The sequence below is a fragment of the Rutilus rutilus genome (assembly GCF_951802725.1).
Source record: "Rutilus rutilus genome assembly, chromosome: 10".
Lineage (NCBI taxonomy): Eukaryota > Metazoa > Chordata > Actinopteri > Cypriniformes > Leuciscidae > Rutilus > Rutilus rutilus.
Window position 1 is genome coordinate 39491249 of NC_140215.1, and position 14556 is coordinate 39505804.

At 41.5% G+C, this 14556-nt stretch overlaps 1 protein-coding gene across 2 annotated transcripts; it reads right to left on the bottom strand.

Moving 5' to 3' along the window:
- Positions 1-241: 241 nt before the first annotated feature.
- Positions 242-3007, bottom strand: LOC311298743 (uncharacterized protein). 2 transcript variants are annotated; one of them, XM_084421941.1, is made up of 4 exons: positions 2619-3007; positions 1692-1823; positions 1286-1423; positions 242-1029 (listed from the first exon to the last, which is right to left on the bottom strand). In XM_084421941.1, the coding sequence occupies exons 1-4, from the start codon at positions 2701-2703 to the stop codon at positions 338-340; spliced, it is 1047 nt and encodes a 348-aa protein (XP_084278067.1). In that variant the 5' UTR covers positions 2704-3007; the 3' UTR covers positions 242-337. The 2 variants fall into 2 exon arrangements, with proteins under 2 accessions (XP_084278067.1, XP_084278068.1); XM_084421942.1 differs by having other exon boundaries at positions 242-963; positions 2619-2918.
- Positions 3008-14556: the final 11549 nt, after the last annotated feature.

Sequence of the window (14556 nt, forward strand, 5' to 3'; positions counted from 1 at the left end):
ACTATAATGTTATGCATTTTAGACATGAGGCAATTTAGTGCAGTCTTTCGGCCTTTGACACTTTACAGACTCTGCTGTGTGTTTTCAAGCGTTTGAAGGAGGCACGGCTTTGGAGAGTGGGATCTCACGCATTGATTCCAATGAGCCATTATGTGAGAGAACAGCCAAACTAACACTGGAACACAAAAATCTAATTCCTTGTTTTCCCACTTAAAAAAAGAAAAGAAAAAAAGAGAGGAAATGGTCTTACAAGTGTGAGATTTATTTGGTGATAAACAGGGAAAACACCATACATCCAATGGTTAAATCAGCACAGTTAACTGCATGCATAGCCACATTACTTATGGCCAGGACATTTGCCATAAGGGTCAGTTGGCTTTGGAGGTTCGGCTGCAGGCTTCATTGGAGGCTTGGGCGGTCCGGCTGCAGGCTTCACAGGAGGCTTCGGGGGTTCGGCTGCAGGCTTCATTGGAGGCTTGGGCGGTTCGGCTGCAGGCTTCACAGGAGGCTTCGGGGGTTCAGCTGCAGGCTTCATTGGAGGCTTCGGGGGTTCGGCCGCAGGCTTCATTGGAGGCTTGGCTGCAGGCTTCACTGGAGGCATCACTGGCAGTTCGTCTGATGGCTCCGGAGGTTCGGTAGAAGGCTCCGGCAGTTCAGCAGAAGGCTCCGGCAGTTCGGCAGAAGGCTCCGGCAGTTCGGCAGAAGGCTCCGGCAGTTCGGCAGAAGGCTCCGGCTCTTCGGTAGAAGGCTCCACTGGAAGCTTTACTGGAGGCTTCGGAGGTTCAGCTGCAGGCTTCACTGGAGGCTTTGGAGGTTCGGCTGCAGGCTTCCCTGGAGGCTTCGGCGGTTCGGCTGCAGGCTTCCCTGGAGGCTTCGGCGGTTCAGCTGCAGGCTTCACTGGAGGCTTTGGAGGTTCGGCTGCAGGCTTCCCTGGAGGCTTCGGAGGTTCGGCTGCAGGCTTCCCTGGAGGCTTTGGAGGTTCAGCTGCAGGCTTTCCTGGAGGCTTCGGCGGTTCGGCTGCAGGCTTCACTGGATGGATACAGATAGTCAACTTCAGTCAGTCCGTTTAGAGGCATTCAGTCTCAGATACAGCACAAAACCCAAATACCAAGTTTTACACCTTTTAATTATTAATCATGATCGTATTAATTAATCACATGAATTAATTTTGTAAAGCCATCCTGTGCTATTGGCTGAATACTTTTTACATTGAGAACGATTAATTATAAAACAAGACAAACTGAAATGAGGAAGCTGACCCAAACACTAATATAATAACAAATACCTGCAAATGGATCCATACACTGATGTCCACATCCATTGCTGCAGCATTTCTCATTGTTCGGACAGTCACTGTCATAGTAACACAACTCTGCACACATTCCTGTTCCAGACTTTGTGCTTGGACACTCCCCTGCCTTTGCTGTTATAGAGACACATGACAGAGAAACCACATCACTGAATACTGAATGTCTCATACACTGTATGAAAAAAAGAAGAAGAGATGATCGTAGGAGGATTTACCGGAATATTCAGTCCATCTACTTCATAGTTTCACGTTTAGGTCAATGTGTTACTTGCAGTTTCTTTGCAATTATTTGTGAAACTTACTAGCAATTCCTGAGTGAAAACATTTGTTCAGGGGTTTTTTTCTGGAAGATGTATAGCATGCATCAATAATTAAAACTCACTGAAAACAGGCGGCACACACGCAGCCCCACAGGGAAATTGACAGCATTTGTGTCCTCCAGAGCAGTCTCTATCAGAAGTGCATACTCGTCGGGAGGGCACGACCGTCAGCATCGCCGGACACTGACCAGACACTACAGAAGAGGATCATTAGGGGAGAGTACTGTAAAAGTTTGCTTCAGCATTTGCAAGTCAGGGGTTTTGCAATGAGTGTCAAACTTTATAATATTCACACATTTATCTGCTTCAAGTCAAGTAGCTTAGAAGTCTACCATTTTTCACTAAACTGCATCAATCGGTTTCAAAGACTGAGCGTGAAGTTACAACCTACCCCACTGTAGTAGAGTGAGTAATAGTGCAATGCTGATAGAAATCAGTTAATATGTTGTATACAAATTTACTGGTGTACATCTTCAAAAATGATGCCATCCCCATGACCACCCTCATTTCCTTTTTAGCATTTTAATAAGCTACTCAACAGAAAACAAAACAAACATAGAAACCCACTATATATGTAAAACGCAGAGTTATCGGTTATAATTAGCTCCCCACGTTATATTGTAGGCTTATGCATTTCTTAAAACAAAAAAAACAAAACTTTAGGCAAAAGTTTAAACTCAGGATTGATACAGTCCGGTAACAATTTTGCAGCCATATTATAACACTAATGTTCGTGTTTAACAGTAAACAAAAATGCCTATTAGTGATTATATGGGTTTTACTTGTACAATGAAAAAAGCATAAAGTTACGACAGTTTGCATATTTATACGTTGCTTATTATTAAAACTAAACCAACACACAAAGATGAACTTCCACTTGACGTCTGTACTGTATTTTTGTAAGCAAATGTGTCTGAAATCAAATTTTGTAAGGCACTTTATTTATGCACTTCTGCAGGCTGCGTAATGAAGCTAAAACAACTTCTCACCTAGGACTCCAGCGTCTGTTGTGCTTAAACAAGCAGACAGACACAATAAAACAGCACTAAATGAGCAATACACTTGAGCTGTCATCCTCTCGACCTGCAATCTCAAAATCAACTCTGCTGGAAGATGCACTGAGTTAGTGAGTCAGGAGGGGGGCGGACAGCAAGGACCACAAAACTACAAAGAAAGACCCCTGTTGCTGCATCAAAATATCAGCTGAGTCCCACAACAAACGCTATCAGAAGAGTTTAAAACACTTTTTGAAGATCCAATTGGGGGTCTGGGTAACTCCAACCCTAATGAATATCACTTGCCTGCAGCTTTCTAATATAGCCTAATCTTGAAGACCTTGATTAGCTTGTTCAGGTGTGTTTGATTAGGGTTGGACGTCGTAATAATTACCGTAATTACGAGATGATTGAATCTGCAGTGGTCAGGTGGTACAGCGATCACGTGGTACAAGTCGGAGTTCTACCACAAGTTACAAGTTGTAATTATGACTAAACTCCTACACCTAAACTCTCCAGGAAATGGATCTCTACTGGAGACTGACATCAAGAGACAAAGGGGCATGTCTAGAATTTGAATCTGAATTTTTCAATTGCTGATTGATTTGCGATGTGAATCCATGCAAGTAATTATGAATGAAAACAATGTTTCCAGCCACTGTAGTGAATATAGGGGAATACACAGCCATGGTTATATCATAGCCAATTTAATATTGGATGGTTTCATATGGATTTGCATATTTGCATAATCAGATCATATTTGTTCACTCAAGCTTTCTATAGACATATTTCTTATCGTGACTGAGGCAAGTAGCCTATAGAATTTTGGTTAATTTCTGTGACGGAGACCGAGACGGCAGAAAGCGCACCCTGTTTGTTTTCTTTATTTTACAAAAGCACAACATTTAATTGTTATTGTGAGTGTATATAAATAAAAGGTTGTTCGCGTTTGTCGAACGCTAATTTAACATGCCCGAAATAAAATCCGATTTTAGAAGAATTTGTAGCGTCACTCGGACAGGTGTGCCAAAACACTTATTTATAAACTAACGACGTCTTCACCTACACAAAACCCTGCTCACTTCAGGCTTGAAAAGAGATGTGGGTTGCCCAATTTTCCGTTTTAGAGAAAAAAGCAGCTCCTGGATGTCACAATTCCTGTCGCAAACAGACAAAGTGACGGGGAGCCACGTAGTCGGCAGGGTTCGAACCTGCGCGGGGAGACCCCAATGGATTTCAAGTCCATCGCCTTAACCTCTCGGCCACGACTACTCCCGCCAGTGAGTCACATGCTCAGAGAACACCTGGGGCCAACTATCAATGTGCATGGCGAAAATATTGTGTTGGCAAAAAGGAGTTCAACAACGTCTTCACCTACACGAAAAGATGCCATGATCCGGATTTGGACTGGGGATGCTGCGGGCACAACGCAGAGTACTAAATGCTATGGCGAGAAAGCAATCTTTCCACTTGCCCCGGGCCTGCACATACAGAGTCAACGGCAAGCTTCAGCTCAGTTCTCTCAAAGTCCCCCACCACCGCTTGCCTAGACAGTAGGGTCTTTGAGCAACAGCCTCTGGTGGAACGGCATTCTGTCGTTCTATTGCGCACGCGCGACATTAACTGCTACCTCGCGACGTTCTACTGTAACCGTCTACTACGGGAGAACAGCTGATTTGCCGTAGTCGTTACTACGTGACAGATTAAGAATATTAATGTTATGTTTTAGGTTATGTGGCCTTGTAATCGTTTCTGTATATCATTAAATGCCAAAAGCAACCCTTCTTTTCCTTTTTAAAATCACTTCCTTTTTTTGTATTTTGTCTGATGATTAAATTACCCCTACGCCATCCTCTTTACTGTTGCTTAGTGATTTTTGCGCTCTTTAGCTCTTTGCCGTTCCATCAGCAGCTGTTGCTTAAAGTCCCTAGGAACCAAGCATTACAGCAGGCAAAACAACACCAAATGCTGGGAAATAACCCCGCCACATCTTAATCTTGAAGAGGAAGACCACCTCTCTCAAAGGCTGGGAAGAGCACAGCAAGAGATCAGGGGAGGTCTGCAACAAACCTTCGCCCAAACAGGGACTTGAACCCTGGACCTTCAGATTAAAAGTCCAAGGCGCTACCATTTGAGCTAGCCGGGCTTTTGCCAGGGAACAGCCACCCTAGGGATATAACAGCACTTTCCCCTTAAAGTGTTCATGCTTTGTCAGCTTAAAGTTTGTGGTATTAAAGGATGAAGACCACAATTTATAAAGGGACGAGAGAGATAGGCTGCTCCTTCCAAAGCTAGGAACACTGACATTGAAAGAGTGGAGTTTTTTTTTCGTGGCATGTTGCTAACTCTAAGGTGGTTTCGACAAAAGAGCAACTGGGACATAATGAGTAGGTTTCTGTTTGACTTTTCTAAGAGAGAACGAATGCAACATTTCAAAACACTAATATCCAAGATTCTCCATAAAATATAATGCGGCGACTCTTGAGCTGCACAACATGAAGGCCGTGAAGTTGTCGGGGGATGCCAAAGCCATTGCTCCGACAGCCTGAATAGAATGGCCAAAATCACATATGATCTGGGGTCTCATTTATAAAACTGTGCGTAGGAACCTTACTAAAAGTGTACGTGCGCCCGAAAGCCAAAAATGGCGTACGCAAAATAATATTCGGATTTATAAAACCGTTCGTACGCCAGAACCTGCGCAGAATTCACTTTATAAATCCCACTCAGCGGAAGATTGTGCACACATGCGTCTCCTCCCCGAAATAACCATATATGGAGCTTACAACGCCTAGTTTTACTATGCAGATCCTCATCTGCATATCATTTGCATATGATTATTCATCCACGTGATAACGTTTAATGGTACAAGACACATTACATTAATAAAAATCAAGTAGTTGCCTATCCTTGCCTTGTTTTTGAATACATAAATCAAATAGTGTAAAATACATTTCAGAGAAATTTTTTCTCAATCTTTTCCACTGGCCGAATTGTATTTTTAATTGATACTTTTAATGGAAACAGATAGTCCTTGGGCATTATTTGCACGAAACTATTTTCTCAGACAATCTGGTATTATCATGATAAGCAGTTATCTCTGTGGTTAAAACATTAAAACAAAGCATGCCAGAGGAAAAGTGTTCAAAAACACCGCATTAACAACAAATATTTCTATTGACTGAATTTGAATATAAAAATGTTGTAACTTCTCAGTAATGATTTCATGTTTAAGTGCTTAGCTCCATTAGTTTAAATCATTATTTTATTTATTTAAACTGTTATTTGCGTCAGTTTCACTAAACGGCCCAACGCGCTCGCTGGCGCGGACATTTAAGAAGGGATGGATATTTGCTTCAAGTGGCAGGCTTGGTGAGTGAAATTATATTTGTATTATCTTTCTGTATATGTTACATTTTCTTGAGATTTTCTGTCTAAAAGTGACCAAAAAGACACTTAACTCCAGCTCACCATCGATGTCGCCAATTCCCTTTGTCTCCAGAATGTGCGTACGCACGGCTCAAAGTTTGCTTAAAGGTGCGCACATTCTCCCGTCAAGTTTGTTTTTTATAGATCACAACCTTTGCGTGGGAACTGGCGTACGTACGTTTCCAGCCCCGTTTTGTGCGTACGCACGCTTTATAAATGAGACCCCTGGGCCTTTTGAAACGATGCCCACTTCAGGCTTGAAAAGAGCCCAATGTCCGTGTTCGAAAAAAAAAAGCAGATCATACAAAGATCCTGGATGTCACAATCAGACAAAGTGACAAGGAGTCACATAGTCAGCAGGGTTCGAACCTGCACGGGGAGACCCCAATGGTTTTCGAGGCCATCGCCTTAACCTCTCGGCCACGACCACTCCTGCCACTTCTCACTTCTCGTTTGCACACCAGACAGTTGTCAGTGATTCTTTCTTTTGTCAAGTCATGCATCGTGCAGTGCACACAGCAGCAACTGAACGTTACCCCAGAATCTAAACAATACAGCGAGTGGGGCTTGAGGAAGTGACGTCGCCTGTGTCTGCGCAGTGCGACCTGATGCACCCCCTGAAGTGAGACACGGGAAACAGAAATACTGCAAAATAATAATAATGCGACTAAACGAGACGAAATAACGTCATAACATTTCGTCTCGTCTCGTTTTGGTCAACGAAAATGAAGAGACATTTTAGCATAGTTTTTATTTTGTAAACCACATTTAGTCTCGTTTTTATTCGTCAACAATATTGCATTATACATTTAATTATAGTTATCGTTACATGACCAGAATTTACGTTGCGTCTCGTTTTCGTTACGTGATAAAGGTTTGTTGACAACGATATTTAGTCATAATTTTCGTTGACGAAAGCAACACTAGGCACAGAGTATGGTGGTCTTGTTGTTTTTAGATTTTAGATTTTCCTGGGGCCTGTTTCAGAAAGGAGGTTAAGTGAAAACTCTGAGTATGTTAACCCTGAAATGAGGGAAACTCTGAGTTTTCTGTTTCAGAATGGGAGGTATGTCAAACCTGAGAAAGCAGAGTAAGTCAAGCCTGTTTCAGAAAGAGAGGTAACTTATACTCAGAGTCAGTTACCATGGTAACTTACTCTGTGAACCTAACCTGGTCGGGAGCAGGTTTTCTTCAGTAAACCCAGAGTTTATTTCGGTCTCCTCCCCTTTTTTAAAGAGGAAGTGGTGTTTAAACACCTCATTCATTCTTTCAGTACATTTTTTATTAATAAAATGTATCTTTTATTAATAAATAAAATATTGCTATTTTTACTGCTATTTTTTTTTTTTTTTATATATATAAGATGAAGTCTATGACTCCTTAACTGGCAACTGAAAATACAGTAGTAGATTAGAGTTACATAATGTAGTTCTGAACAATTTCTACTTAATTAAACTGTGGCATTTACTGGAAATCACTGAACTGTTCATCTGTGCAACAGAAGGTGATGGACCGTCCTCCAGCTGTTCTTCCACACTCTGAGGGAGGGAGAGATAAGAATACCCGTTTATACTTAGATTTAAACTTAGATTCTGAAGGCATAATGTGACATAAAAATGTGAAAAAATCTGAATGTGTAGATTGTTTGATGTGTAGACACATAATGTTAACATTACCTCTGTAGGCCTCTCTGTGGCAGCAGAAACTCTTTATCCCCTTGTGATGAGCATTTGGTTGAGTACACTTTATAAAACTATTTGTCATAATTTCTGGTGTATTGAGTAGGCGACTTAAGACTGCCTGGGGTTCAGTTGGGACAGGAGGCTCCAAAAGACAGATATTAGCATCAGAATCTGTTGGGACCAACAAAAATCCTAACCCAAAGTAAAATAAATGGAAATATCAAAAATAGCCTATATGAAAAATAACACATATGTAAACCTCTTACATTTTATGAAGGCCCTTGGATCTTTGGGACTGGCTCTGAAGTCCCTCCAGGAATTCTCTCAGCCAAAAATGCTGCTGCACTGCTAGACACTGGATGCTATTTAGTTATTTAATATGTCACATGTTTGTAAAGTCAGGTAGCCTTCACCCATGATATGCTCAAGCCTTACTTGACTGAATTATGTTTTTATATTTAATTTTCAGCTGCTGCCATGTTCTTCTAATGCCTGCAGGATTGCACCTACATGAAAATTAAAATTAGGTTGAAAAACATACTGTTCTTCCAGTTTCACCTCAGATATTATAACAGTTGGGTAAGTTACTTGTATTACTAACTACAAATGACATCTTCAACAGTGTAATTAGATTAATGTTATAATGACTATCTTTAGAAATTATTGGTCTACTTATTACTAATTACTAAATCCCATGTCAACCTTAAACACTTTAACAATACAAGGAGAGACAAGAAACAGCACTTTTAATGCTTTCAAATAAACAATATACATCTGCATGAATTATTCTTGAATTTGACCAAAGTGTGTAGAGGGAGAAGGTTACAATTAAAAATGTATGTTAAATATACAGAATTGTTCTATAGTCTAATACAATTACATCAGATTTAACTTTAAATTACAGAAGAATTAAGAGTAATCCCTTTAATTAAATTACAGTATTTAGATTACTTGGTAATTCATTACACCCACCACTGTATAACAGTAATTAAAATGTGAAGAAATATGCAGACCTCTTTTTGTCTGGCGCTGTTGCCATGGTGACTCATAATATCTGTGCTCCATTGATAATGGCTTTTTTATAGTTGTGGTGCACGCGCTTAACTCAGAGTCAGTCAACTCAGAGTTGATTGAACTAACTAATTTCAGCTGTTCTGAAACCGAAAACTCAGAGTTTCCCATCTCAGGGTAAGTCAACTCAGAGTTCAAGTTTTAACTCAGAGTTGGTTGAACCTCCTTATTGAAACAGGCCCCTGAGCATTTTAAGGTGTTTGAAGGCCACGAAAATGGACGACAGTAGCATAAGCATGTCAGTGGGCAGTTGCATAAATTATTTGTGAGGCAGATAACAGATTCTTAAACATGAGAATCAGTTTAAATGTCACAATGAATGATCCACTACAAAATGGAAATGCAGAATGTTTATGCGTATTGTTGACAATACACAATCACATATTCGAAACGGGAATGGCCTTAATTAAGAAATGGTTCAAGGATTGTTTTGCATAGATGTTACATTTCAATCAAACGTCAATGCAATCCTTCTGTGTCCAGAGGCATACATTTACATTTACATTTACATTTAGTCATTTAGCAGACGCTTTTATCCAAAGCGACTTACAAATTAGGACTAAAATTAAGCGAGTCATCAAGAAGAGGCAAAAAACAACAACAACGCAAGAAGTGCTCAGAATACAAGGTTCAGGCATTATTCAGAGTAGCATAAGCACGGTAAGTGAGGTTTTAAAGGGATTTTTTTTTTTATGAGGTTAAGTGCTCACGGAAGAGATGGGTTTTCAGCTGTTTTTTGAATGTTGTCAGGGATTCTGCATTCCGGATGAGGGTGGGGAGAGTGTTCCACCAGCATGGAACTGTGAATGAGAATGTTCTGGAAAGTGATTTTGTGGCTTTCTGTGATGGAACCACGAGACGTCGCTCGTTGATCGATCGTAGGTGTCTGGTAGGGATGTAGGCTCGTAGGAGTGAGTGAAAGCAGGAGGGAGCTGAGCCTGTGATAGATCTGTAAGCAAGCGTCAATGCCTTGAACTTGATGCGAGCAGCGATAGGTAGCCAGTGCAGAGAGATGAACAGAGGAGTGACGTGGGCCCTCTTGGGCTCGTTGAAGACAAGACGAGCTGCAGCATTCTGGATCATCTGTAGAGGTTTGGTTGCACATGTTGGAAGTCCGGCCAGAAGAGCATTGCAGTAGTCAAGCCTAGAAATGACCAGGGCCTGGACGAGGAGTTGTGTTGCGTGCTCAGTTAGGAAAGGCCTGATCTTCCTGATGTGCAGCGCAAACCTGCATGATCGAGCTGTCTTTGAAATGTGATCTGTGAAGGTCAGCTGGTCATCAAACGTTACTCCCAGATTTCTGACCGACCTTGATGGGGGGATCGATGATGAATCTAGCTGGATGGTGAAGTCGTGCTGTAGAGATGGATTGGCAGGGAGGACGAGAAGCTCAGTCTTTGCCAGGTTGAGCTGCAGGTGATGTTCCTTCATCCATGTGGAGATGTCTGCCAGACAGCTTGAGACCCGTGCAGCTACTGTGGGATCATCTGGTTGAAATAAGAGGAAGAGCTGTGTGTCATCAGCATAGCAGTGGTAGGAAAAACCGTGTGCCTGTATGATGTGTCCCAGTGATGTAGTGTAGATGGAGAAGAGGAGGGGACCAAGAACTGAACCCTGGGGAACCCCTGTGGTCAGTTGATGTGCTCTGGATACCTCGCCTCTCCATGCGACCTTGAAGGACCTACCTGTGAGATAGGACTCAAACCAGTCCAGTGAAGTTCCTGTGATGCCCAGTGATGAGAGGCTGGACATAAGGATCTGATGGTTTACAGTGTCGAAGGCAGCAGACAGATCCAGGAGAATGAGGAGTGAAGATTTGGAAGCAGCTTTTGCAATCCGTAGGGCTTCTGTGACCGACAGTAATGCGGTCTCAGTTGAATGCCCTTTCTTGAAGCCAGATTGGTTGACATCCAGCTGGTTGTTTAGAGACAAGAAGGATGTTACTTGGTTGAAAACAGCTCTTTCAAGTGTTTTCGCAATGAATGGTAGGAGAGAGATAGGTCTGTAGTTCTCTACAAATGATGTGTTTAGTGTTGGTTTTTTAAGCAGTGGAGTAACCCGAGCCTGCTTGAATGCTGTAGGGAAGGTGCCAGTATGGAAGGATGAGTTGATGATGTGTGTGAGTGCTGGTAGAAGTGTGGGCGAGATGGTTTGTAGAAGGTGTGAGGGGATGGGGTCTAGAGGACAGGAGGTAGGATGACTGGAGAGGAGAAGTGTAGATACTTCTTCCTCGGTTAGTGGAGAAAAGGAGGACAGAGGGTTATTGGCTGTGGAAGGGGTCAGTCTGGGTTCCTGTGTGTGTGGAGCTGAGAATTGACTGCTGATGGTTGTTGTTTTGTTGGTGAAGAAGTTAGCAAAATCGTCGGCAGTTAAAGAGGTGGTGGGTGGTGGTGGAGGTGGACAGAGGAGAGAGTTGAATGTCTTGAAGAGTAATCGTGTGTTGGGGGAGCTGTTGATCTTGTTGTGGAAGTATGAAGATTTTGCAGCATGAACATCAGCAGAAAAGGACAAGAGGAGAGATTTATATATACTCAGGTCAGATGGGTCTTTTGATTTGCGCCATTTCCTCTCTGCTGCCCTGAGTTCGGTCCGGTGTTCACGAAGAACCTCAGATAACCAGGGGTTAGAAGGAGTAGCGCGTGCTGGCCTGGAGGAGAGAGGGCAGATATTGTCTAGAGAAGAGGTTAGAATGGAGCATAAGGTATCCGTTGCAGTATTCACATCCAGAGATGAGAATTGTGAGGGTGGGGGAAGAGAAGATGACACGGCAGAGGAAAGATGGGAGGGGGAAAGTGAGCGCAGGTTTTGCCTGATGGTGACTGGTGGTGGGGTTGGTGGTGCCGGGTTAGCGAGTTGTAGACTGAAAGTAATGAGGAAATGATCTGAAACATGGAGAGGTCTCACCAAAATGTTGTCTGTGGTGCAGTTGCGTGTGTAAACCAGGTCCAGTTGGTTGCCTGATTTGTGAGTACCTGTGGTGATGTGTCAATACGAGCAATTAGTATGAGTATGAGCATCAAAGATAAGTTTCAGATAGCCTACTTTTTCTTTCCTAAATTAATCAATGTGTTTGGACTAATCTGTTAATGGTTCAATTGCTCACTTGTCGCCACCTACTGGCTTAATGATGCAAGTTACACAAACACAGACAAGCGGAGTAATAAACAGTGAAAAGTCCCAGTGCTGATACTGGTGAACTATTTAAACACATTCGTGGTATACAAATATAAATATTTATACAATAATAATGGCAATATATTTAATGTGCTTGTGTTGTGAAATTGAGCTTATAGTTTTCACAGTTTTTGGCAAAGAATATATATCTGTGTTAAATGAATCCATTGTAATAAAGTTATTCTCATTCTGGGCACAGTATGCAATAGTCTACCTGCTCTTCCTCTCTCATCTCACTTCTTTCTTCTTCTCTCAGTCTCTTTATTGTGACCTGTAAGTAAATATCTCCTTCCCAAAGCTGAGCTTTGATCGATACAGTCATTGCAAAGTGATTATTTCTGTCGGCCGTTTAAAACTTCTATCATAAAACCTGCACCTTATCTCGTGCTGTATGACTGTTAACTGAAGCGTGAGGCGTCGTGTTGGGACCCATAAAAAAGTTTACCATGATAAACTATAGTACATACCATGGTATACCATAGTAGTACCTTACCATGGTACATACTATATAGTACCTCAGATATTACCATGGTACCATGGTACATTGCATGGTACTGTAGATGTTACTATGGTACATAGTATGATACCTCAGATATAACCATGGTACATTCTGCAGTACCTCAGATATTACCATGGTACCATGGTACACTCAAAAGCTTTCCAATATATTCTCTCACTTAAGCACTAGGATTTCTTCTCATTTCATTTGGTGGCTGAATTTTACACAAACCTTTGTCTAGGTCATTCAACTGGCGAGGAGTCAAGTGGAAGTTCTTGTTAGCATAATGAGGGTCAAACCAAAGATTGACAAATTGACGGATTACACCAAGACAAAAACAATGCATGTAATCTGGAATAAACCCCTTGATAATGTCAAATGATGGCAACAGTGGACTTGGACCTTTAACACCCCTTTGAGATTGGTCATTACCATTTTCCATCACAAACTCAGCAAGTGTCACTGTTTCAGCCATATGTCTCAGGTCGCACCCAACTATCTGTACCGGATAAACTCTAGTAAAACCTCTGCCTTTTTGTACCATCTCCCCTTTGTGGTAGCAAAAACCACATCCAAATTCTCCATTGAACTGTTTAAAGTTCTGCACCATTGCCCTTGCAACTGCATCACAAATATATTTTAGCTGTTACTTTGGTGTGATGTTCTGACCCAGTTTCATCTTTCCAACAGAATCCTGTGTCCCCTAGTTTTTGAAGTTCACGGATGAATGGGGTGAAGAAACTTTGAACCTGGGGTTTTCCTTTGCCGAACCATAACGGATGCAATAGAACATTTTTACATCGATCCACAAATGGAAGTTCATTGATAGTACACAGAATGGGCCAAATTGAAGTCTTTGATGAGTTGAACACAGGGGAGCCATCACAGTTGAAAGTTAGCATAATACTGTCAGTGTGTTCTCCCTGTGTCTCGCGTCTGTATTCTGTTCCAGTGTTGATATCAGAAACACAGGCATCTCTTGTGAAATGTTTCCGTAGCTTTGATTGTACATGGGCCAGGGTATTTCTTAGCTGAACCTTAAGTGGCATGACAAGGAAATAGTATGCCTTCTCAAGTAGACCTTTTTTTGTTGAAGCTCTGCTGGCACACTCCACACTTATTACCGGGTTCAACACCAAGGTAGTTTGAACAGTGTAACAACATTGGCTATTGAATCATTCGTCGTTGGTTTGAATTAACACATTCAAATACTCTGTGTTGCAAAAAACATTTCTTTTTGAATACAAAAGCTGGTGCACTTTGAACTCGTGAGTGCAAATCATGCTTTGGCTCCAGCTAGTTGGCAACAAATGGTCTTTCGCGACACTTTATTGCACCTTGGAGGATAACCAGGCAACACCTTCCCTTAACTTTGCAAAGTTCTGCATTCCAAACCCCTGGAATGTTTCAAGATAATGAAACATTCTATGTGACATACACACACACACCAAACATCCTTTGGGTGCAACTTCATATAGAAATATGGCTCTTGAATGTATACCTTCCGAAATGTATGTGTGATTAGTTTGCTTTATAATAGAGGTGTGGTTTCGAAATGTATTCTTTAATCAATAGTGTTTTAATTAGAGAATGTTCACTAACATTCTCTGGCAATTGGCTCCCCCCCCCCACTTTGTTTTTATTGCCCTAACGGAATGTCAAGCAAACTGAGATTCCAGGAGAGGAGTAGGAATAAAGTGTTAATCCTACATTTATGTATAACCACTTAAGAAATGTATAAACAAGGATTTGATTTTCCCATATCAAATTTGTATATCTGCAATGTTATCGTGTATTAATCAAAACTTTAAAATGTTTGTAATTATGCATATCTTATGTAACTTGGTGTCCCTACAATCTTTCTATGACAAGTTTCATATCTCTGTAATTCTCTCAATCTAACAGAGTCGAATTTCAATAGCAGAATGCAGTAATGTACATTGTTTTATACATTGCATATGTCTTGAGCAAATCGTCTCAAATTTGATATCCCTCATTACTCATTCGAGTAGGCGTGGCTTACGAGACAAAATAAATTTTCCTGCTCTGAAATCTCTGAAGGTTATTGGTCGGCGTA

Excerpts from the sequence above, each read along its gene's own strand:
- LOC311298743 (XM_084421941.1), bottom strand. The coding sequence starts at position 2,703 with ATGACAGCTCAAGTGTATTGCTCATTTAGTGCTGTTTTATTGTGTCTG. Across the intron at positions 1,424-1,691 it reads GTGTGTGCCGCCTGTTTTCA|CAAAGGCAGGGGAGTGTCCA; the intron begins GTGAGTTTTAAT and ends TCTCTATAACAG. Across the intron at positions 1,030-1,285 it reads GTGTATGGATCCATTTGCAG|TGAAGCCTGCAGCCGAACCG; the intron begins GTATTTGTTATT and ends GTATCCATCCAG.